Source organism: Bos javanicus, chromosome 24, assembly GCF_032452875.1.
Source record: "Bos javanicus breed banteng chromosome 24, ARS-OSU_banteng_1.0, whole genome shotgun sequence".
NCBI lineage: Eukaryota > Metazoa > Chordata > Mammalia > Artiodactyla > Bovidae > Bos > Bos javanicus.
Window position 1 is genome coordinate 26,035,403 of NC_083891.1, and position 26,036 is coordinate 26,061,438.

The following is a 26,036-nucleotide window of genomic DNA, read 5'->3' on the forward strand; positions in this document are numbered from 1 at the left end:
TGATGTATTTATAAAGCAATAGATCTTTTGAATATTTACAAAGTCACAATACCTTTTCAAGGACTCAAAAATAGATTATGGTATGGAAATGCTGATCAGGCTTATAACATATTTATTCCTTTACTTTGCTTATTTTCCAAACAAATTGAAAAAAATTTTTTTTAACTAGTCTGATGCTCTTAGCAGCCAAGATTGTGACTTCATCAAACCAAAGGGTGTAACAAGTCTAATTTATTCTTAAAAATCACAAGATATGTTCTTAGTGTCTAAGCCTTCTCCATTCTGTTGTCACTCTGTGCCCATACTTTATGTTACTCTCCACAAGAAATGGTTTGCTAAGGTAGCATTACTAATACTCTGATTTCTGAGCCATAAAGCTTGTCCAGATGACACTCAGACTGTTGTGTAATGTTTGTCTCGTATGTATTAGCGATTCAGCACATTTATTAAAATATAAAAGCATGAAACCTTTGTTATCATATGCAAAGCTAGTCTTTTCCTTTAACATTATCAAGTTGAATATAAAGGAAACAAGATATATAGAGAAGGTCTCATCCAGAAATGGTCATGGACTAGATTAGGAGGAAGAATTTGAGCACCCTTGTTCCCAAGGGTGGGGCGGATATTCTTACCTATGTAGAATACAAATCATATTATCAGTGGTAGCCACCTAATTGAAGTTTCTAGGTAAGGGGAGCTTAAAGCTGTGGGAGAGCATTTAGTCACTTCCCAGTTGGCTCAGTGATAAAAAAGATTTGCCTATCTGTGTAAGAGTTGCAGGAGATGTGGATTCAATTCCTGGGTTAGGAAGATCCCCTGGAGGAAAAAATGGCAACCCATTCCAGTACTCTTGCCTGAGAAATGGACAGAGGAGCCTGGAGGGCTACAGCCCATGGGGTCACAGAGTCGGACATGACTGAGCATGTATGCATGCTTCAGTTCAGTCACTCAATTATGTCCAACTCTTTGTGACCCCACGGACTGCAGCACACCAGGCCTCCCTGTCCATCACCAACTCACGGAGCTTACTCAAACTCATGTCCATCAAGTCAGTGATGCCATCTAACCATCTCATCCTCTGTCGTCCCCTTCTCCTCCCGCCTTCAATCTTTCCCAGCATCAGGGTGTTTTGTCATGAGTCAGTTCTTCTCATCAGGTGGCAGGCTTATTTATTGATAAATTAATCAACCTGGGGGTTTTAGGGGAGAATATGCCACAGCAATGCGTTGATTTTATTTTTGTTTGTAATTCAATTAGATCACTACTTTAAGTTGTTGACAACATTGGATTTCTCTAAACAGGAACTTCAGTGGGAAAAGTGACTGCAATAGACCTCGATGAGCCTGACACTCTACATACTCGTCTGAAGTACAAAATCTTGCAGCAAATTCCAAACAATCCAAGACATTTCACCGTACATCCAGACACAGGTGTCATCACCACAACCACACCTTTACTGGATAGAGAAGTAATGAATTGCTTAATTTCTCAATCACTAAACTATATTTAAACTGATCATGAATTCCCAGAGAAGTTACAATAAGGTTCTTGGTGGCCACCTCTCCAAGAATGTTTCCATATAGACTGTGTGTAAATCTTCTCAGGTCTATTCCTTTGTCCCTACAGAGATCTGGGAAGATACAAGGTCTCAGAGATCGTTGACTTGGTTTGACGTGTGGATATTAAAATAGCTTTACTTTTTAAAATACTATATCAGAAACACCAGCTTTTCATTGTACTGACTGAAATATCTTTTCTTTATTTGCATTTATGGTGGCTTCTTTTTTTTTAATCAAAAAAGAATGTTTGTGAAAGAATCAAAGCCTGAGACATGGCTTTGAGACTCACAAGTTATGAGAAATATGTGTTCATCAGTGTATCTTTTTCCTTTCTTCCAGAAATGTGATACGTATAAGTTAATAATGGAAGTTCGAGACATGGGGGGCCAACCTTTTGGTTTATTTAACACAGGAACAATTACTATTTCTCTTGAGGATGAAAATGATAATGCACCATATTTTACAGAAACTTCTGTGAGTATATACATGTATTCATTTATCTAGGTTCATTTACATCTTCAAAGAACAAATCTAGAATCTGGTAGCACCATGAGATTATACATTTTGGTTTTAATAGCTACCATTTACAAATAACATCCACAGAAAAACATGATTTCTGTAGAAATAGTCAGTGCTAGGATGCAAGGAAAATCAGGATGCAAGGAAAATAAGTACTCTCTTAGTCATCTACAAGTCTTTCAGTACAGTTTAGTTGCTCAGTTGTGTCCAATCTTTGCAACCCCATGGACTGCAGCACACCAGGCTTCCCTGTCCATCACCAACTCCTGGAGTTTGCTCAAACTCATGTCCATCAATTTGGTGATGCCATCCAACCATCTCATCCTCTGTCTTCCCTTTCTTCTCCTGTCTTCAATTTTTCCCAGAATTGGGGTCTTTTTCTAATGAGTCAGTTCTTTGCATCAGGTTCTTAACCCTGAATTCATTCATATAGTTGGTGTTTCTTGGATACCAAGCTTTGGAATCAAATTCTTTGGATTTAAATTCCTTTTATAGGGTGAAGGAAAAGAGGGCATTTGTCTGTGTTCTTTACACCTCATCTTCATAAGAGAGCAAGGGACTAGCTTGTATCTTCTGCTCTGCTGCGAGCTCGATAGTATAGGTTGCCCACTGCCATCTGTACACAGGCTCTGTGGATATGGGTTATATATGAGGACACTTTCACTTAGGAAGTACACAATGCAAGAAATATATATTGGATGATACTTCTAGAAAATGATTCTTCCTTGAACTTTTCATGAGTAATCTCCACATTTTCATTAACCTATACCAGAATACAAGTCAAAGAAGAGAAAACCTGTAGTGAGAAGCACATTCATGTAATTTTTTACATTAATCCTTGTAATTTATAAGGATATGTTTAATCTTATATTTCATAGGAGGAAATGAAAGTTCAGTTAGGTAACTTGCCCATGCGCTCATACCAAGAGACCATATAAGAGGAAAATGTAGGATTCAAATCTATATCTATTATTAAAAAAAAAAAAAAAGAATCTAGAGCTATTGTATTCCAAAGGCTATTAGGCTATCATCTTTCTATGAATTTATACATCTCTAGAATGTTCTGATTTACTGCTTTTTTAATGTCCTTTTCTGTAACCATATTTCTTGAGGGGGTTAGGGGAGAGAAATTATGATTTCATTTCTCAAAGAGGACAAATTTTTTTCCTTAAAGTGTTTGTCTGTGAATTAAAAGTTTAAAAAATACAATTTATAATTATCTTTAAATAACTGAAGATTTAATATCTTGATAGAAAGCATTTATGTATTTCAAAAAGAGGAGTATTAGACTATAAATATTGTAAGATCAGATCAGATCAGATCAGTCGCTCAGTTGTGTCCGACTGTTTGCGACCCCATGAATCGCAGCACACCAGGCCTCTCTGTCCATCACCAACTCCCGGAGTTCACTCAGACTCACGTCCATCGAGTCAGTGATGCCATCCAGCCATCTCATCCTCTGTCATCCCCTTCTCCTCCTGCCCCCAATCCCTCCCAGCATCACAGTGTTTTCCAATGAGTCAACTCTTCACATGAGGTGGCCAAAGTACTGGAGTTTCAGCTTTAGCATCATTCCTTCCAAAGAAATCCCAGGGCTGATCTCCTTCAGAATGGACTGGTTGGATCTCCTTGCAGTCCAAGGGACTCTCAAGAGTCTCCTCCAACACCAATGCAGTTCAAAAGCATCAATTCTTCAGCGCTCAGCCTTCTTCACAGTCCAACTCTCACATCCATACATGACCACAGGAAAAACCATAGCCTTGACTAGCTGGACCTTTGTTGGCAAAGTAATGTCTCTGCTTTTGAATATGCTATCTAGGTTGGTCATAACTTTCCTTCCAAGGAGTAAGCGTCTTTTAATTTCATGGCTGCAGTCACCATCTGCAGTGATTTTGGAGCCCCCAAAAATAAAGTCTGACACTGTTTCCCCATCTATTCCCCATGAAGTGATGGGACCGGATGCCATGATCTTCATTTTCTGAATGTTGAGCTTTAAGCCAACTTTTTCACTCTCCACTTTCACTTTCATCAAGAGGGTTTTTAGTTCTTCTTCACTTTCTGCCATAAGGGTGGTGTCATCTGCATATCTGAGGTTATTGATATTTCTCCCAGCAATCTTGATTCCAGCTTGTGTTTCTTCCAGTCCAGCGTTTCTCATGATGTACTCTGCATATAAGTTAAATAAACAGGGTGACAATATACAGCCTTGATGAACTCCTTTTCCTATTTGGAACCAGTCTGTTGTTCCATGTCCAGTTCTAACTGTTGCTTCCTGACCTGCATACAGGTTTCTCAAGAGGCAGGTCAGGTGGTCTGGTATTCCCATCTCTTTCAGAATTTTCCACAGTTTATTGTGATGCACACAGTCAAAGGCTTTGGCATAGTCAATAAAGCAGAAACAGATGCTTTTCTGGAACTCTCTTGCTTTTTCCATGATCCAGCAGATATTGGCAATTTGATCTCTGGTTCCTCTGCCTTTTCTAAAACCAGCTTGAACATCAGGAAGTTCACGGTTCACATATTGCTGAAGCCTGGCTTGGAGAATTTTGAGCATTACTTTACTAGCGTGTGAGATGAGTGCAATTGTGTGGTAGTTTGAGCATTTTTTGGCATTGTCTTTCTTTGGGATTGGAATGAAAACTGACCTTTTCCAGTCCTGTGGCCACTGCTGAGTTTTCCAAATTTGCTGGCATATTGAGTGCAGCACTTTCACAGCATCATCTTTCAGGATTTGGAATAGCTCAACTGGAATTCCATCACCTCCACTAGCTTTGTTGGTAGTGATGCTTTCTTTTTTTTTTTTTGGTAGTGATGCTTTCTAAGGCCCACTTGACTTCACATTCCGGGATGTCTGGCTCTAGGTCAGTGATCACACCATCATGATTATCTGGGTCGTGAAGATCTTTTTGTACAGTTCTTCTGTGTATTCTTGCCATCTCTTCTTAATATCTTCTGCTTCTGTTAGGTCCATACCATTTCTGTCCTTTATGAAGCCCATCTTTGCATGAAATGTTCCTTTGGTATCTCTGATTTTCTTGAAGAGATCCTTAGTCTTTCCCATTCTGTTGTTTTCCTGTATTTCTTTGCATTGATCGCTGAAGAAGGCTTTCTTATCTCTTCTTGCTCTTCTTTGGAACTCTGCATTCAGATGTTTATATCTTTCCTTTTCTCCTTTGCTTTTCACTTCTCTTCTTTTCACAGCTATTTGTAAGGCCTCCCCAGACAGCCATTTTGCTTTTAAGGTTCAGACTAAAGCTAGATCTGAGGGCTTGAATTAGAAAAATCACCTCAGTCAGTCAATTCAGTCGCTCAGTCGTGTCCAACTCTTTGAGATCGCATGGCCTGCAGCACACCAGCCTTCCCTGTCCATCACCAGCTCCCGGAGGTTGCTCAAACTCATGTCCATAGAGTCGGTGGTGTCATCCAACCATGTCATCCTCTGTCGTCCCCTTCTCCTCCTGCCTTTAATCTTTCCCAGAATCAGGGTCTTTTCAAATGAGTCAGCTCTTCGCATCAGGTGGCCAAAGTATTGGAGCTTCAGCTTCAGCATCAGTCCTTCCAATGAATATTCAGGACTGATTTCCTTTAGGATGGACTGGTTGGATCTCCTTGCAGTCCAAGGGACTCTCAAGCATCTTCTCCAACACCACAGTTCAAAAGCATCAATTCTTTGGTGCTCAGTTTCTTTATAGTCCAACTCTCACATCCATACATGACCACTGGAAAACCATAGCTTTGACTAGACAGGCCTTCGTTGGTCAGGAAGTTGAAAAGGTAAGGCATGAAGAATGGACAAGATTTCAAACAGCATTATGCGTTAAATGTGTACATCCTTCCCACTGCGTGTTTGCACATTTCCATATCACTTTGCTTTCTTTTTCTTTAAATATAACTTTGAGTAGAAAATTACATCATTAAAACTATGAATTTATAATAACAATGGGCAATTGTTTCAGTATACTGTAGAAGTAGAAGAAAACAGAATTGATGTTGAAATTTTACGAATGGCGGTGCATGACCATGATTTGCCAAACACGCCGCACTCGAGGGCTGTGTACCAGATCCTACAGGGAAATGAAAACGGAACCTTCAAAATTAGTACAGACCCAAATACAAATGAAGCGGTCTTGTGTGTTGTCAAGGTAAAAAATATTTATATATATATATATATATGTATATAGTAATTCTTATATGTATATAACTAGAGTTGTTGCAATGCAATGCTGAAATGATTTATATTGTTTCATACATGAGCTTTATTATTATTTTATCCTCCTTTTCTCTTAGACGAAAGAGGTGGTTGGTACAAAACTGACTGTTCTATATATGAGGAAAACCAAGACAGAGAAATATTAAACTGATAGATATTAACCTTAGAAGGGGTCTTAGACACCCACTTATCTAATTCCTTATGAAGTATAAGACAGAGAGAAATGGAAAAATCAATATTGAAATTAACCTCTTGACTTTTCGATTCTCTTCACACTCACATTATAGTTTTACCACTCTACAATATATTTTGTAAGACAGGCTATTTACTGAACATTTAGCATCTATTCCCATTAATTCTCCTATATTTGAGGTAACAAGTGTGTTGGGATTTTAAAAATTTAACTGCATTTGCTGGCTCAGAGAATATTCACTTTAACTCAACTTGGTTTCTTTCTGAGACCTTCTACCTGCAATGTTCACTAACTTCTTACAACTTTCCATATTAATTTCTTAGAGACAGTGTATTTTCTTAGAAGGGATATGCATAAATTTTGCCTTCCTCGTGAAATTTTTAGAATATGTCCTTTAATTATAATATTACCTATTCTATCTTTTTTTCTCTCTTTCTTTTTAAAATTTTTGGACCTTTTTTCTGGGTTTGGTTCTCTCTTTTTTTGTATTTTGGTAGATTTAGTCTCTAACTGTTAATTGTTTGTAGATTCTTTCTAGTTATTCACTTCAGGAACAAACAAACCCAAATATAATGTACTTTGAAAAGGTGCTGCTGATAATACAATTATGTCTTTTGATTTAGACGCTCACAGTAACCGCTCCATTATAGCCAAGTCTCATGTCCTAGTGGTCTTATTACGGAGCCCAACTTGGGTCCACTCACTCCTGCATGGTAAAGACAATCTACTGACACTCAATTGTGATAAAGTGCAGCTTTCTTGTAAAGGTTCCAATACAAGGAGAGTGGCTGACTTGTGCTTGAAAACCCCAGACTCCCCTATCGTGCGTGTGTGTTAGTTCCTCAGTCATGTCCGACTCTTTGTGACCCCATGGACTGTAGCCCACCATGCTTCTCTGTTCATGGATTTCTCCAGGCAAGAATACTGGAGTAGGTTGCCATCCCCTTCTCCAGGGGATCTTCCCAACACAGGGATCAAACCCAGGTCCGCATTGCAGGCAGAATTTTTACTCTCTGAGGCACCAGGGAAGCCCCTAAGGGTTTCAACAAGCCATTTACAAAGGCAAGGTGAGGAAGGAACATTCCAGGTATGTGGTCGGCTTGTGCACAGTGCTCTGATTGGCTGATGGTGAGGTAACAGGAGTTAACAGTATCAGTCTTTAGGTCGGGGGAGCTGTGTTCTCATGGTCATCAAGGAGTTAACATCTTCCATTTGGTGGGTTGGGGGCGGGGTTTCACACCTTTAAAAGAACTCAGCAAGTGTGTGCCAGGTGTCATGCCATTATCTAGGTACTTCAGAAAGAGCTAAAGCAGAGGATATGGGGGACAAGGGCCTGCCCTAGGAAGGCCCCATAGGGTCCTGCTTGGTTACAGTCTATCTAATTATTTTATATACTTAGCTTAGAGGGACTTTTGCTGGTTTAGTTATCACTGTTACCCCATTTGATAAATAATAAAATAATGAGAAACCGCCCATTGAAATTCATTCGAATATTCTGTATTTTTATTCCTATTCAAACTTGTAAAAAAAAAATAATGGAGGAAGGAACTTCCCAAAGGAAAGCAAGAAGAAAAATTGGTTGAATCTTAAAAATAAACAATTTTGCACTTGGTAGTGTTTCTTGCCTATAGGAAGCTGATTATTCATTGTTAATACATGAGCTGCAACTTCCGGTAACATTTTATACATAATGATTCTCCCTTTGGTGCTAAAACTTAGAATCATACTTTTGTCTTCTGTATATAGTGTTAAATATTGACTCATTCAAGTGTGTTTATTGAACAGCCACTGAACTATGAAGTCAATCGCCAAGTTGTTTTGCAAATTGGTGTACTTAACGAAGCACAATTCGCTAAGGCAGTAAACTCAAAAACTACTACGACTATGTGTACTACAGTTGTCACTGTTAAAGTTAAAGACCATGATGAGGGCCCTGAGTGCCAGCCACCAGTAAAAGTCATTCAGAGTGAAGACTGCCTCCCCGCAGGCACAGAGCTCCTTGGATACAAAGCAGTGGACCCGGAAAGGGGCACTGGCGAGGGCTTAAGGTAAGATATTTTCAGAATTTTCTTCTTTTTAATTGTGAGGTTCATCCTCACGCTCAGTCGCTCAGTAGTGTCCGACTCTTTATGACCCCATGGACTGTGAAGAGTCTGACTCTTTGTGACCCCATGGACAGTAGCCCACTAGGCTCCTTTGTCCATGGAATTTCTCAGACAAGAATACTGGATAAGGGTGCCATTTCCTCCTCCAGGGGATCTTCCCACCCAGGGACGGAACTCACATCTCCTGCACTGGCAGGCAGATTCTTTACCACTGAGTCACCTGGGAAGCCCCAGTTGTGGTTGATGATTGATTTCGGATTTGGGAACATTCTATGTGTTTTTCAGAATGACAGATTTTGAGCTTATGTCCACTCTTTGGTTTGAACTTTTACATTTGATTTCTGAAAACTAGGTATAAGAAGATACAAGATGAAGATAACTGGTTTGAAATTAATGAATACACTGGTGACTTGAAAACTGTAAAAGTGCTAGACAGAGAATCAACATTTGTAAAAAACAACCAGTACAATGTTTCTGTGATTGCGTTCGATGCAGGTGAGTGCAAGTTTCTAAAAATAAAATATAAATATAGGACATATTTTTAAGGAAATCTTGGAGTTAAATTTGTTTGTTTCCACATCAAAATTTAATACAAACAATAATTGTTTAATTGCAAACAATGGTTGCATCATGATTGCTTAATTTCTTGGCAACCACCCAGTTGAGGTCTCAGTGTATCACTAATTCAAAACTTGGAGGTTTCAGTTTCAAGGTTCATATTATTTGATGTCTGCCATGGACCTAGTGGCATCATCAAGGATCTCTATTGTCTTCAGGATTTTTAGGTTTAGATTATTCTAATTTTATTAGATTATTATCTAATTTTATTCTAATTTTTTTACATTATTCTGAACTTGCTGAAGGGATTCAACTCTCTAAAACAGATGGGTTCAGATAGGTTTGTTCTGAGTCTTTCTTACTAGGAAATAAAACATTTATCCTATTTCCTAAATAAATGTCCAAACAATGGTTTTTGGAGTCTTTTTTACTGAGATTCGCAATCATTCTCCAAGTTTAATTCTAGAACCTATTTTGTGAAGAAATGTCCTAAAATAGTGATCTCAAAACCCTTTTGAACATACTCTCCAAGCAGTAAATCATTTTTTAATATGAACCTTTGCAGTGTAAGCTCTGTTAGTTGGTTTCTCTTTTTGCAATGCAAGTGCTTGACTTAAGCTTTGATTGCCATCTCAAATAAACACATTCTGAGCCACTGAGCTAGATCCAGAACCATGTCAACCCCCTATCCCATCTCCCCAGGCTCCTTTGTTTTGGAGATCTTGGTTGATTTCAATAACTCACTATTTGAGCTGCTTGTTTTTCTCTTCCTGTGCTTTAAATTCTTGCTCTTGTGTTTTAAATTCATCAATAAAGAGTGAGCCTATGAAACTCAAGGCCCTAGCCTCCACCTCAACTAATATGCTAACATCATAACATACTATGTATACATTATAAAAATAGACCTTAAGAGAAGATTATAAAAAACATAAGTAAAAGTTACAATATGGCATTTCATCTGATCAATTATATACTCACTCATTTGGGGTAAATTTCCATAAATGATAAAGATGAGTGAACTTGGGTTTTTATGATAGAGCCTATGTTTTTGACTATCTGTTTAATCCAAGATGGTTGTCATGGTCTATACCTGGGTTGGAAAAGAATTTCCAGACATGAGGTAGAATGAGAGATGAATAAAGTTTATTAGAGTGGGAGAGGCTGTTGGAACAGCAGGCCGGCTCAAGGGAGAACCAACTCTTTTCTTGGGCTAGTAGCTGATTTTTATGGCCTCAAGACAGAGGAAATTCTACTGAAAATGGTGGCATTAGGTGATTGGTTAGGATGCTATAGGGTGGGTATTTTACCTAATATGGGGTCAAGGAACTGGCTGGTTTCGATCTAGAGGCCCATGGCAACAGTTGCTATGGGGCTTGGTCAATTTCAGAGACTTTTGTCCTGTGACGTTGGTGCAGGGTTCCACTCACCTGTGGTCTTGGTATAGAGCTCTACAATGATATGGTTAGTGTATTTTTCTACATTGGATTTTCAAAACAAACAAGCTGGTACAGCAATGCTGTGGTTTTTTTCTTTTTTGGGGGGCTTTTTCTACAGAATCATTGAATTTCTTTAGCAGGAATGGGCAAGCGAATAAACATGTCAAATCCCATGGAAATAAACAAAAGCTGAAATGGTCCAAAGTCATGAAATGACTTGTTCATTTTATGAAAAATTACTTTTCATTTTACCTTTTAATAGTTTGATAATAAGATAAAGACAAATATTTTCTCACATATTATACTTCTACTCTTTTCTATAGCTTTACAATAAAAGCCACATCTACTTAAAAAAAAAAAAAAGATTCTCTGTTGAGAGACAAAGGTTAAACTAGTAAAGATGCTGCTGCTTATGATGTATGTGGCAAGCCAGTCCATTCACATTTGTCCCATTTAGGTTTTTTCCTTACTTTCTCTCTCAGCCTTGGTGTATTCTTGTTGCCTGGGAATGGGGACGGTCTGTCGCACGTCATAATCAGTGAGAAAACCAAGCAGTCTGAAAACAAAGTATGCCCACGAGTGGAAAATATTTCAATTTCAAAGTCTGAAAGAAAACCACAGTTTGAATATTGTTGGCTAATCATGTGCATATCATATTCCTTTAATCTTTTTTTAAAAAATTTATTCACTTATTATTTATTGTCAGCTGTGTTGGGTCTTCATTGCTACATGGGCTCTTTTCTAGTTGCATTGAGTAGGGGCTACTCTCTAATGGCCATGTGAGGGCTTCTCATGGCGGGGGCTTCTCTTGTTGCAGAGCATGGGCTTTAGAGTTTACAGGCTTCAGTAGCTGTGGTTCTGGGGGCTCTAGAGCGCTGGTTCAATAGTTGTGGTGTGCAGGGTTAACTGCATGTGGAATATTCCCCAACCAGGGATCGAACCTGTGTCCCCTGCACTGACGGGCAGATTCTTAACCACTGGACCACTAGAGAAGTCCTTCCTCTCCTCTTGGCAGCTCTCACAGAATCTTTTATTATAAATCTTTCAGTATAAGTAGGAAAAGAAAATACCCTACTAAATAGTGGGGGAAACATGAACTGAGAAATACAGTTAAAACTGCTACTACTTTATAATCATGGTGATTTGCTGGTTATAAAAAAGCAAAGGTGAAATCTGATTGGATCAGGAACACAATTATGATGTGAAACAAGGATTTATATTTACTCACTTATTACACCAATGTTGATTGTCTTTTAAATCCTAAGTTCTAAGCCATGAAAACTAGGATTCATAAGACAAAATCAAATTTTTCACATAATATCAATTGAAGGATGATTATATTCTTATAAAAGATTCTCTGGTATAAAAACTTTCCCCATCAAAGAATGCGTGAATATCATAAGAAGTGGAAAGCAGTTAAAAGTGTTACCAAACTGAAAGGGTAAAGGGAGGTGATTTCACAGAAATGCAAAAGCTTGTTGATAAAAAAGGAAATACTCTTTGGGGAGAAGGAAAATATGGAAAACAGAGATATAAGAAGCTAACTTTGTCTTTTGGTGATAAAAGAATGTCTGTAAGTATAGTGATCACAGTACAAAGAAATGAAATGTCATATCTATGTCTGAAGCTCATGGATAACCTGGCCGTGCTCAAGAAGGAAAGATAGGGTGTAAGAAATGTTAATGGAAGATTATATGGTGAAGGATTTTGTTTATTTAAACTTTAATCCATTTTAATATATGCTTCCAAGGGTCAAATATATAAGTAATTACTTATATTTCTACATGAACATTTCGTTTTGATGCTCATATATAGTTCATGATGGTCATCTAGGTGTCCAATTAATTTCCTTGTATTTTTTGTGTCAGTTCTTTTTTGTCAACCAGGTTGCTTCCCTGCTTTCGCTCTAAAAGCACTGTTTTGTACGCTCTCCACCTACAATAAGGCTGCCCCTTCTGTTTGAAATTCAGGTCCCTCTGCTTCTTCAAGTGGATGGCAGTGATGACTGTTGTGATAACTCTCACTAATCTTTGTTTAGTTCCTCTCTGAATACCTTTTTAACCCTCCTTCCCTGGGAATAATACTGTAATTATCACAGTATAAGTATATATACTTATATATAATTAAGTATAAGACATATAGATGATGTGTCTTCTCTATAAAATGGAGCTCTCATTGTTTCTCATGTACAGTCTTTCCCTCTAGCTAGGCTGACTATGAACTCATGTTCATATAAAGACCTTTATCTTTGCTAAATATCTTTTTACAAAGCATCTAGCAGAGATCTTGGCATGTTTGCTTCGTGTAGGTACTGGTATTTGCCATTCCTCTGCTGTTCTGTGAGTCTCCAGGTTCCAGGTTGTGAATTTTACTGCTTAGTCCTTTGCAAATTCAGGTGCATAACAGGCACTTGGAACTTAGTTTTAATGTAGAAACTTGAGTTCAAAAGTTTACAAATGCTTTGATATACTTGAGTGTAAAAAGAATTTTCTTAAAATGAATATTTCAGGGTTGTCATGTGGAAGAGGTAAACTTTTTGCATGTATAGTCCAAAAAAAGAAAAAATGAGAAATGATTAGGAAATGTATTACAGCTTGGTAAGAAAGAATCTGAAAACCTCCCAATCGTTAAAGAGTTCTGTATATGGAGTGGGCTAATTTATAACCCAGTGAACTTTCTGTTCCTGGAAACATTTAAATAACAATGGGGAACTCTTGCTTTTCAGAGTTCTTATTGTTGTAAATTTAGATTTTAGTTAACCTAAAATGTACTTTCTAGGAGATCATGACATTCCTTACTCACTGATTCTTGGCATTTGCTTACGTGTTTAACTTAAAATAAGGTTTGTTCTTATTTAGTTCCTTAGTTGTGTCTGACTCTTTTGCGACCTCACAGACTGTTGCCCGCCAGACTCCTCTGTCCATGGGATTTCCCAAGAAAGAACTGAAATGGGTTGCCATTTCCTTCTCCAGGGGATCTTCCTGACCCAGGGATTGAACTAGTGTCTCCTGCACTGTAGGCAGATTCTTTACCACTGAGCCACCTGGAAAGCCCAAAATAAGGTTTAGAAGCAGGCAAATATACATACTTAATTACTTTTTCATAGTCTTCAACTATTATCAGGAATTACTTTTTTTGGCTCTGTTTCCCAGAAGGAAAAAATTTGCAATCAGGCTTTCTTAGTTTTAGAAGACATCTAGGACTTAGTTTTGGAGAAGGCGATGGCACCCCACTCCAGTACTCTTGCCTGGAAAATCCCATGGGTGAAGGAGCCTGGTGGGCTGCAGTCCATGGGGTCGCGAAGAGTCGGACACGACTGAGCAACTTCACTTTCACTTTTCACTTTCATACATTGGAGAAGGAAATGGCAACCCACTCCAGTGTTCTTGCCTGGAGAATCCCAGGGACGGGGGAGCCTGGTGGGCTGCCGTCTATGGGGTCACACAGAGTCGTACACGATTGAAGTGACTTAGCAGCAGCAGCAGCAGGACTTAGTTTTCAGCTGTGGCTTTGCCTACTATCCATTTTAACAGTTTCGAGTTTTCCTTTTTTAACAACATGCTTAAAACAGAGATTGTGATGGAAAATAATCATTTATGTGATAAATGTTTGTTGAATATGGAATTAAATGAGTCTTTATTTGCTTCTGGATGGCTGCCCTATTTCTTTATTTCACTTTTTAAAGTGTGATTTCTATTGTACCTTAAAGAGAAATAGCTTTCTTCTTATATTTTAATAGTTAAAATCCTAACACCCATGTTGATTCACACTAGTACCTGTAACTATTTTTTACACTAAAAAAGCTTATTTTTCCCACTTCTCACTTCTTTTTCAGGTGTTGAAGTTGTCATTTGTACTCAAATTTATTTACAAATTTATGGCAATCTCAAAATGTTTATATGCTATTGTGAAAGTGAAATCTTTCGGTCCTGTCCGACTTTTTGTGACCCCATGAACTGTGGCCTACCAGGCTCTTCTGTCCATGGAATTTTCCAGGCAAGGGTACTGGAGTGGTTGCCATTTCCTTCTCCAGGGGCTCTTCCCAATTCAGGGATCAAACCCAAGTCCCCCGCATTGCAGGCAGACGCTTTACTGTCTGAATCACCAGGGAGATATCAATGCTATTGCAGATTTTTTTTAAACAAAAAAGTTGTTATTTCTCTTTAATTTCTAGATGTTTAAATTTGTTTAGATTGAATAGTTTTTAAATAGGTATATACTGCTGTTACCTTGTAAGTAACTAATTTAAAAGTCACTTTGAATAAATTCTTATTCAACAGAAAAAAAATTCACTGAAATACGCTACTTGATATGGCTTAATTGTTATTTTAATCTAAAAAGAAAGAATATTAAATTTGCACATGATTTATGGTAGTCTGTATGATAAATTCAATGTTTATGCATCAAAATTTAGACCACCATTCAAAGCAATAAAAGTGAGGAATTTCATCAGTTATTTTTCTGTTTATTTCAATTTTGAAATCTTACTATTTAGAGTAGTTTGTAATTTTATCACAAGCTTTAAAATTTGAACATGTTCTCTAAACTTCATTATCTTTTAAACATGCATAATGGGTATTATGCTAATTTAAGATATTTATTTAGATTTATGTGTTGAAGCATTAGGCCATTAATAGTGGAGTTCTGGAGGTAAGAGTTCTTATTCTCAAAAGCATATTAATTAGATTAGGGTGGGGGTACAACTTTTTTACAGTTTGTTCAATTGATTTTTTTAAATATAAAAATTAATGCTATGACAAACGTAGGCAGTAAAAAACAGAGACATCACTTTGCTGACAAAGGTCCGAATATTCAAAGCTGTGGTTTTTCCAGTAGTCGTGTAAGGATGTGAGAGTTGAACCATAAAGAAGGCTAAGCACCAAAGAACTAATACCTTCAAATAATGGACAGCAAGGAGATCAAACCAGTTAATTCTAAAGCAAATCAACCCCAAATATTCATTGGAAGGACTGATGCTGAAGCTGAGGTTCCCATAGTTTGGCCACCTGATGTGAAGAGCCGACTCATTAGAAAAGACCCTGATGCTGGGAAAGATCAAAGACAATACGAGAAGAAGGTGGCAGAGGATGAGATGGTTGGATGGCATCACCAATTCAGTGGACATGAGTTTGAGCAAACTGGGAGACAGTGAAGGACAGGGAAGTCTGGGGCAGCGAAGTTCATGGGGTTGCAAAGAGTTCGAAACAATTTAGCAACTGAACTGCAAGTGTTCAGTGTGTTAATATTAAGTTAGCCAGGAAATACTGGGCAGATCACTGAACTGTCAAGATGAATACAAAGTAGCCCTTAGGATGAAAAGTTAAGTGCATGAGCTAAAGATGAACAAGGGTTTTGAGAAACTGAAGGAGAATATGCAAGCATTGTCCATAGAAGTCACTGGCAAGTTTCATGCAGAGGTGACATTTGAACGGATTCTTAAAGGATAATAAGGTTTTATCAGGCAAAGGGGAGGAGAAAAGTATTCCCAGCAGTGGCAAGAGCATGTGCCAAAACTGCACACAGGATGGAGCACAGTTTCTGGGTTTGATGATCAGTTTTACAAAGTTTGGGCTTCCCTGGTGGCTCAGATGGTAAAGAATCTGCCTGCAATATGGGAGACCTGGGTTCGATCCCTGGATTGGGTAGATCCCCTGGAGGAGGGCATGACAATCCACTCCAATATTTTTGCCTCTCTCCATGAGAATCCTCATGGAGAGAGGAGTATGGTAGGCTACGGTCCATGGGGTCGCAAAGAGTCGGACACGACTGAGTGACTAAGAACACACATGACAAAGTTTGAACAATGAGTATATGAGGGAAAGGGTCAGGAGAGAAAGTTAGGAAGTGATTGTGACCTAATGTAAAGTGTTTATATTTTAAGCATGAATACACTTTCAAAGAAGGATGAAAGAAATCAATTATCTTCTAAATCGGTCATTCTGTAGTGACATGACTCATAATCTCATACCTTTTAATTTTAAAAACCACTTCACGATGTCATCTGATACAGCTACCAATCTCCAGGGAAGAGTAATGTCACTATTTTGTACTGGTAGCAGCGGTATTTGTGGTTTGGAAAGTGTGTGAAATTCAAGTTCAGACATCTAGTAGAAAGCAGATGTCCACTGTACATCATAGAGATTTTTGAAAATAAGTGTTCAAGTGGAGAAAAATCCTATTTTTTATTTTTCTTAGATGGCAGATCTTGCACTGGAACGTTAGTAGTTTTTTTGGAAGATAAAAATGACCACCCACCGCAGATAAAACAAGAAGAACTGACAATTTGCCGGCATGATAAGGATTATGTTGTCCTCGAACCTACAGATCAAGACGGACCTGACAATGGGCCACCTTTTCAATTCATTCTTGATAATTCTGCCAGCAAACTTTGGACAGTAGAGACAAGGGATGGTGTGTAATTATGCTAAACCTTCTAATCAATAGGACTTAGAATGTTTCGTGGCCTAGACTTCTACCTTAGTTACTTATACTAAATAAATCTTAATTTTAGTAAATTATTTTATTGATCCCAGATAAGGGATAATACATTGTTTCTTAAGACAATGAGTAATATGATTAGATTCTTATCCTGAATATCTTTAAGAAAACAGACAAATCCATTTTAATAAAATATTTGAATAACATAGTAAATATAGTAAAGATGAGCATAAAGCAATATCAATTACTTTTCCTGTCTTTTCAAGAAATCAAAATCTCTCTCTTTTTTTTTTTTTTTTTGCATAGGTAAAACTGCCATTCTTCGGGGGCGGCAAGATCTTGATTATGACTATTATACTGTTCCTATCCAAATAAAAGACAGACATGGCGCTTCTGCAACACACATATTACCAGTGAGAGTATGTGATTGTACAATTCCATCCGAATGTAGAATGCCTAGTAAACTTTCGAGAGAGGCAGCACTCGCAAATGTATTCCTTGGAAAATGGGCAATTCTTGCCATGGTGTTGGGTTCTGTATTGTTATTATGTAAGTATAATTAGATAAAATGTGTTATCTGATATTTTAATATTAGAAATGTTATCTAATATTTTAAAAAATATATGACAATTCTTTACATTAGTGACATTGATAGCCTTTGAGAAGTGTGTCCTTTTAAAAATCTTGTGCAAACTCAATGGCTTGGAGTTGTGAGTCACAGAAGAAAAGGAGTTTTCAGAACTATGGCCACAGTTCTTCCAATAATTAGCTGTGAGACACTGGATAAATCATTTCCTCTTCTCTAAGCTCTTTTTTTTTTAATGGTTCAATGAAGTGGTTGGGTAAAATTAATGTTAAGTTTCCCTCCCATACAAAGTATGATTATCTTCCAACCAGCCACATTCATGGAGTGGATGCACAAAAAGAGTTAGTGAAAAGAGTAGTTTAAAAATTTACTTAGATGTTTGTGCTCAATGATATTAATGAATATTAATGACATCATTTAGCATACATCTTAATTAGACTCCAGAGTGTGAGAGAATGGAGAAGGCAATGGCACCCCGCTCCGGTACTCTTGCCTGGAAAATCCCATGGATGGAGGAGCCTGGTGGGCTGCAGTCCATGGGGTCGCGAAGAGTCGGACACGACTGAACGACTTCACTTTCATTTTTCACTTTCATGCATTGGAGAAGGAAATGGCAACCCACTCCAGTGTTCTTGCTTGGAGAATCCCAGGGACAGGGGAGCCCAGTGGGCTGCGGTCTATGGGGTCCCACAGAGTCGAACACGACTGAAGTGACGCAGCAGCAGCAGCAGCAGCAGTGTGAGGGAAATGGCCATTTGATGAGTCGCTGAGGAAACGCAGTGGAAGATTTTGCATTCTGCAAACTGGTTTTTGGAGAGGCAAAAGTGATGGAAATCTTTGCTCAGGCTTCTCCCCTCCCTTCCTCTCCCCTTTTTCCCTCCTTTGCTTCTTTTCCCTTCCCTCCTTCCTTCTTTTTAAAAAATCTGTTTGACTACACGCAGTCTATTTGCATTTATGGACTTTTCCCATAGCCTTTGCTGTGTCTGTGTTCAGTGATTTGTGTTTCAGGTTCAACTGGATATTCCTCTTAGCACTTGATGGACGCTTTCAAAACCAAGCACTGGTTTTATGTAATGGCTTTTCCTGTTTGATTTATGTCTAATGTTCTTTGTTTTGTGATTCTAAGATCTTTGAGTTGTTCCGTATGGACTTTAATGCCAATAATACTAGCTTAAAGTCCAATCAAATGAAGTTACTATTTCAGTGTGGAGATAAGAAGGAAAATGTTGAATTCTGAACCTGGGAAGAGAGCTGTTCACAAACTATGTTCACTTCCTCTTTCTTTCTATTGATTTGTTTCTTATTTAGCCTAATAACATAACCTCAGAGGTAGTCTATATATATTTGTTAATAATCTCTTTTAAATTTTATGACCCAAAGAAATCTCAATTTATGGAGATTTTTTTAAGTTTTTTTTTTTAAAGTTCTGTGAAGAAACTTAAAAAAAAATCTGATTCAAATGATATACTATATAATTCAAATGATTATAATCATTTACTATAAATCACATGATCTACAGTACCAGAATGAAAAAATGTGATTTTACTTATATATTTTTTATTTTTTAGGTATTTTGTTCACATGTTTCTGTGTTACTGTTAAGAAAACAGTAAAGAAGTGTTTTCCAGAAGATGTAGCCCAGCAAAATTTAATTGTATCAAATACTGAAGGACCTGGAGAAGAAGTGATGGTAAATCAGATTTCACCTTTTTTGGTATGGTAGTTTAATGAGGCTGTGCTGTGCTTAGTCACTCAGTCAAGTCCAACTGTTTGCAACCCCATGGACTATAGCCCCACAGGATCCTCTGTCCGTGGGATTCTCCAGGCAAGAGTACTGGAGTGGGTTGCCATTCTCTTCTCCATCAAACCCAGGTCTCCTGCATTACAGGCAGATTCTTTACCATCTGAGCCATCAGGGAAGCCCAAGTTCAATGATAACAGTTGATTATTACATAAAATAGTAATAATGATAACCTGCGTGCAACCTAAGTCACTTCACATATCCAACTTTGTGCGGCCCTATGGACTGCAGCCTGCCAGGCTCCTCTGTCCATGAGATTCTCTAGGTGAAAATACTAAAGTGGGTTCCCTGTCCTCCTCCAGGGGATTTTCTTGATCCAGGGATCAAACCTGAGTCTCTTAAACCTGCCTGCCTCGGAAATGGGTCCTTTAGCACTAGTGCTACCTGGGAAGCCCAAATAATGATAACAGCTAATGCTCCTGAGAAATCTGTACGCAGGTCAAGAAGCAACAGCTAGAACCGGACATGGGATAACAGACTGGTTCCAAATTGGGAAAGGAGAACAAAAAGGCTGTATATTGCCATCCTGCTTATTTAACTTATATACACAGTACATCATGAGAAACGCTGGGCTGGATGAAGCACAAGCTGAAATCAAGATTGCCAGGAAAAATATCAATAACCTCAGATACGCAGATGACATTACCCTTACAGCAGAAAGCGAAGAGGAACTGAAGAGTCTCTTGATAAAAATGAAAGAGAGAGTGAAAAGCTGGCTTAAAACTCAACATTCAAAAAACTAAGATCATGGCATCTGGTCCCATCACTTCATGGCAAATAGATGGAGAAACAATGGAAACAGTGACAGACTTTATTTTCTTGGGCTCCAAAATCACTGCAGATGGTGACTGCAGCCATGAAATTAAAAGATGCTTGCTCCTTGGAAATAAAGCTATTACAAACCTAGACAGCATATTAAAAAGCAGAGACATTACTTTACTGACCAAAGTCTGTATAGTCAAAGCTATGGTTTTTCTAGCCATGTATGGATGTGAGAGTTGGACTATAAAGAAGACTGAGCGCTAAAGAATTGATGCCTTTGAACTGTGGTGTTGAAGAAGACTCTTGAGAGTCCCATGGACTGAAAGGAGATCAAAGCAGTCAATCCTAAAGGAAATCAACCCCGAGTATTCATTGGAAGGACTGATGCTGAAGCTGAAGCTCCAATATTTTGGCCACCTGATGTGAAGAGCTGACTCATTGGAAAAGACCCTGATGCTGGGAAAAATGGAAGGCAGGAGGAGAAGGGGATGACAGAGTATAAGATGGTTGAATGGCATCACCAACTTGGTGGACGTGAGTTTGAGCAAGCTCCAGGAGTTGGTGATGGACAGGAAAGCCTGGGGTGCTGCAGTCCATGTGGTAACAATGAGTCGGACACGACTGAGTGACTGAAATGAACTGAATATTTTTGAGCACTTACTATGCCAAACAGGGGCTTCCCTGGTAGCTCTGCTGGTAAAGAATCCACCTGCAATGTGGGAGACCTGGGTTTGATCCCTGGGTTGGGAAGATCCCTTGGAGGAGGGCATGGCAACACTATAACAAAGCATGACAAACTGAATGTAACTGAATTGAAATTTATTGTCTCACAGTTCAGAAGGCTAGACATTAGAGATTAGGTGTTGACAGAATCCTACTCCCTCTGAAGGTGCTAGGATTCTATTACAATTCTCCCTCCCAGCTTTCGGTAATTCTTTGGCTTATGACATCATTGACTGAGTCTTCATATGGCTTTGTGTATGTGTGTCTGTGTCCAACTTTCCCCTTTTGGATTAGAGACCCATCTTACTTGATTAGGACCTTGTCTTAATTTAACTAATTGCATCTAAAAATGACTCTATCTTCAAATAAGATCATATTCTGAGACACTTGAGGGTTAGGACTTTAACAATTGAAGTGGGGTGGAGGATGTGATTTAACCTATAACACCTATGATATGAGTATTATTATTATCTTGATTTTACATATGGGGAATTAGAGAGGTACAGCAGGTAAGTGATTTGCCCATGTGAAAGTGAAAGTTGCTCAATCATGTCCGACTCTTTGCAACCCCATGAACTATGCAGTCCATGGGATTCTCCAGGCCAGAATACTGGAGTGGGTTGCCTTTCCCTTCTCCAGGGGATCTTCCCAACCCAGGGATGGAACCCAGGTCTCCCACATTGCAGGCAGATTCTTTACCAGCTGAGCCGCAAGAGAAGCCCAAGAATACTGAAGTGGGTAGCCTATCCCTTCTTCAGGGGATCTTCCTGACCCAGGAATCGAACTGAGGTCTCCTGTATTGTAGGCAGATTCTTAACCAACTGAGCTATCAGGGAAGCCCTCAGATTTACCCCTATGAGATTTGCCCATGGTGGGAAATAAATGAAAGAAAACTGTTAGTTACAATTTGATTTATTTATTTTAGGATGCAAATATTAGACTCCCCACACAGACATCCAACGTTTGTGACACAAGCATATCTGTTGGCACACTTGGTGGCCAGGGAGTCAAAACACAGCAAAGTTTTGAGATGGTCAAAGGCGGCTACACTTTGGATGCCAACAAAGGAAGTGGACATCAGACCCTGGAATCTGTTAAGGGAGTGACGGACACTGGCAGATACACGTACAGTGACTGGCACAACTTCACCCAACCTCGGCTTGGCGAAGTAAGTGCCGCTATCTTCATGTTCATTTTACATGAAAGTTAAACTCTGTTTATAAATCAGGATTTCCCCAAAGTTTCAGTCCTTATACATCTGGAGCTCATCACCTTTTTCATGTTGAATTATCATAGATATATGAATATTAGATCCAAACCCAAAGAGGAAAATGACCGCGTAAAGTTCAATTTTTAAAATAAGGTTTCCAAAACTTGACCTAGGAGTGGCATATGTAGGCGTTTCTCTACTTTTGTAAGTATAAAAAGACTCAGCAGCAGCAGCAGCATAGCTTCTTTCCTAAAAATTGCCAGGAAAATCACCTAGAGTGAAATGTTACAGGGTACTACGTGGATCACAAATTATAAATATTCTTAAGATTATGGAATCTTAATGATCGCCATCAACCAGACAGATCATTAAGCTTTTATTTTGGGTTTTAGTTCCCCGTTTTATGTTCAGATCAGGCAATGTACATTAATATTAGCCAGTTAAATATATTACTATAAGTATGTAATAATGTATAAACATAAGGGTCATAGCTTATATTTGTTTCCCCTAAATATGTAAAAAAGTTGTAGACACATTTCAATGATACAAGTTTCATGTTTAAATGGGAAATTGTAAGCTAGTTGTGTGATGCATGTGGAGCTTTAGTTTTTATCAATGTGTTCAGTAGGAGCATTTATATATCTGCTATATTTTAAGAATGAATATAATACAGACCAATCATGTGCATTTTTTATATGTAGGAATCCATTAGAGGACACACTCTGGTTAAAAATTAAACAGTAAAAGGTAAATCAAAGCCATTATTTTTAAGCTAATACATTTAGGTGTTTTTTAAAAAAAATAATAAAATGTGCTCTTTCTCGACACAGAAGGTGTATCTGTGCGGACAAGATGAGGAACACAAGCTCTGCGAAGACTACGTTCGCTCCTATAGCTATGAAGGCAAAGGGTCTGTGGCCGGCTCAGTGGGCTGCTGCAGCGATCGGCAGGAAGAAGAGGGGCTTGACTTCCTAGATCATCTGGAACCCAAATTTAGGACGCTAGCGAAAACATGTGTAAAGAAATAAAATGTGCCTTTTAATAGCGTAACATCTACCAGCGCATATGTAGGATTTTATTGAATGTAAAACAATAGCAGCATCTGCTAAAGTATTTGTTTATGGAGGTAAACTTCCAGTTGTGTATAGATAAGGCTCCCTTAAATTCTCCTTGTCTGAGATAACTTTAGTCTTCTCTAGACATCAGTGCTTCCTTTGTTAATTTCCTTTTCTATGCACGTACATTTTCTTGCCCTTTCCAGGACGGCACCGTGTGCTTTCTCACACCTTCTGTTTGAAAACTTACGTTACTTGGTATGCTCTGGAAGAGTATGTGAGGGAGTTAGGGATTGTGGAGATTAAAGAAAAACACATTGTTATTTTAAATGAAAATGAAATATTTTCTTCAGAATCTTGGGGACAATTATGCTTTTAGAAGTATTGTCTTTGGTGCTACAGAATTGCTTCCTTTACCTGAATGGCTTTGTGCTGAAGAATTTCTTATGCATTCTCTGATGCAATCTTTGATTTGGTGAATAAGAGCTCATCTTTCACTGTGTTTTCACCCTGTGGAGGTGCTCCCAGCTTGATCCTGGGATCTCTGTTGATGTGGATGTGTTATCAGGTTCCTACAGGTTCTAGAATTGTTGGAAAGATGTGGACCAGAAGAGGCTCACAGAAATTTGAGTCATTGAGATTTTTAAAAAAAAAGCATTTCCATGAAAGAATTGCAGCCTTAATGCCCATGGGTTGACTGAAACATGCAAATCTGTTTTGTTGGCCCATCATGATGTATTATTACTTTTTAAAAATGTAAATACCTTGGCAAGGACATGTTCTCTCTAGTTTGACACCATCCCACCATCCTCAAGCATTTGAGTAACTAGACCAGTAGGCATTAGGCTTACAACCCTGATCGCCCTTTGAATGTGCTAAACACTGAATGACTATCCATACTGGAATGGATACTCAGGCTACATTGGTAATCACTTTCAGAAAATGTTAAATAAGAAAAAGTGTCTGGCATATATATGTTAAAAAACTGAAATGTGTTATTAACTCAATTCTTACCAAACATTTGTTGAGTGATGCTGGATAAAAGAATGAAAACATGAGTTAATGAGCTATTTTGAATACATAGCATTTTAATAAGATATTCTATTTTATTACTTTAGAAAAAACCCATATATTTAAATAATATTTTAATATTTTTTGTGCCAAATGCTATAGATTCATAAAACATTTGCAGTATATATCACAAGGACATTTTCATTCAGACAAAAAAACTTTTTTTCATCTTTTAGCTACTTAACCTTCAAAAAAAATGAGTGACTAATTTTCTTAAATTTTGTGAATTATTTTCCTTCTTAGTCACAGGATCTAAATAAAGATTTTTCTTGAAATGAAATTGAATAGTAGAGCAGAATAAATAAGTAGCTTTAGTAAATACAGTTTTTATTTTAAAAGGTGCCCTCTATGTATTATTTTTATGGGCATTGTCAGTAAAATAATTTTGGAGAGTAATGCAGCTTCTGAATATCTGTTATCTGATGTACATGTTATTCTGACAATGATGCTAGTTTTGAAATTTTATAATATTAAAATTTTGGAAATATATCATAATAATGTTCTAAGTTATATTTTTGAACATAGGTGCAGAATGTTTGCTGAGCAATTAAAAATAATTAGTTGAACATTAGCCTACATGTTTATGTCTTCGTATTTCTTAAATTTAAATGTGAAAAAGAAAATTTGTATCTGAACATAAGGTACAAATAAAGGCCAAAGGCTGATTTCTCAAATCAACAAGAGAAGATACTTTAAAACTATGACCAGAATTATTAGAAAGTGTAGGAAATGAATTTGTATTAAGGAATTTGACTATTTTAAGATGTTTCAAAATATCATTAAATTGTATCTCATAGAAGAACTATGATGTCTTTTGATTTATTTAGGAATTTCAAAGTTATTCTCTAGTTACACTCAAAATCAAATGTTAATTGTATGATTAATGAAATTTATGGAACTCTGCTAGACTGTTATGAATTTAGTTAATAAAATATTGTATATTATGAGTTATTTCATGTATGTTAATTTTCACTTAATTGTTGGTAAGTTAATCATTCTGAATTGTTTTCAATAATGAAATCTATAGTTATGGAAAACATACAATTAAAACTTTCTTATCTTATCAAGATCTCAAACTATTTTATGTGAAAAACTTGATGGAAACTCCAAAATAGAAGAAAATTGGCATAATTGTTATAAATGAACTTTTGTTAAATACTTCCTTAACTTTATTGAGCTTTTAATTCCTCCTAGGTTTTTTAAAAATACTTTGTAAAACTTGATATCTATGCATGTGTTTACTTTTAGAGAATGGAATACGCTGTTATTTGGAAAATATTCACAATAGTTGTTCTAGAGTTGAGGACTTTCATTATCATAGAGAGGAAAAGCTAACTTTTTTGTTGTGTGTTAGTTATACAAGTCCTGTACTACTTGAAATTCCTCAATTAGATTAATGAAACAAACTGTATATTGCTGCATATTTTTGGTCTCTTTTATCTGCTTTTCTAATAAATCTGAAGGAACATTTTTCATTTGGCCAGACATTTCATTTGTCTTACTACAAGGTTAGATAAAAGAAAAGAGGACTATTTATAGCAGCAGAAAGCATTACTAAGAATGGATAGACCTTTGCATACTTCATAGGGCCTAGTAAATTTGAGCAAGCATAGTTTTAAAAAAATTCTTTGAAAGGATAGTGTTGCATGAGAAGTAAAAACCACAGTTGATCTCAAATCCTTGCTACTACAAATGAAATGATAACCACTTTATAATATATAAGTAGAATAATTGTTTAAGAAATGTTATCTGCCAAGTATATTTATAATATGCATTTCATTCAGGTAGATCAAATTATTTTAAAATCTTT

The 26,036-nt window shown here is 37.5% G+C and overlaps 1 protein-coding gene across 2 annotated transcripts in view; it reads left to right on the forward strand.

The window, feature by feature from the left end:
- Positions 1 to 25,701, forward strand: part of DSC1 (desmocollin 1) — a 38,950-nt gene extending 13,249 nt beyond the window's left edge. The window contains exons 7-17 of one of the 2 annotated variants that reach the window (XM_061399680.1): positions 1,302 to 1,468; positions 1,899 to 2,033; positions 6,035 to 6,220; positions 8,267 to 8,529; positions 8,939 to 9,081; positions 16,776 to 16,991; positions 17,325 to 17,567; positions 19,173 to 19,294; positions 21,816 to 22,058; positions 22,802 to 22,847; positions 22,931 to 23,015. In XM_061399680.1, the coding sequence (XP_061255664.1) occupies positions 1,302 to 1,468; positions 1,899 to 2,033; positions 6,035 to 6,220; positions 8,267 to 8,529; positions 8,939 to 9,081; positions 16,776 to 16,991; positions 17,325 to 17,567; positions 19,173 to 19,294; positions 21,816 to 22,058; positions 22,802 to 22,837 (1,754 nt within the window). In that variant the 3' untranslated portion in view covers positions 22,838 to 22,847; positions 22,931 to 23,015. Of the gene's footprint in view, positions 1 to 1,301; positions 1,469 to 1,898; positions 2,034 to 6,034; positions 6,221 to 8,266; positions 8,530 to 8,938; positions 9,082 to 16,775; positions 16,992 to 17,324; positions 17,568 to 19,172; positions 19,295 to 21,815; positions 22,059 to 22,801; positions 22,848 to 22,930 lie in introns of both variants that reach the window. The other variant, XM_061399679.1, reaches the window with a different exon arrangement.
- The last annotated feature ends 335 nt before the right edge of the window (positions 25,702 to 26,036 follow it).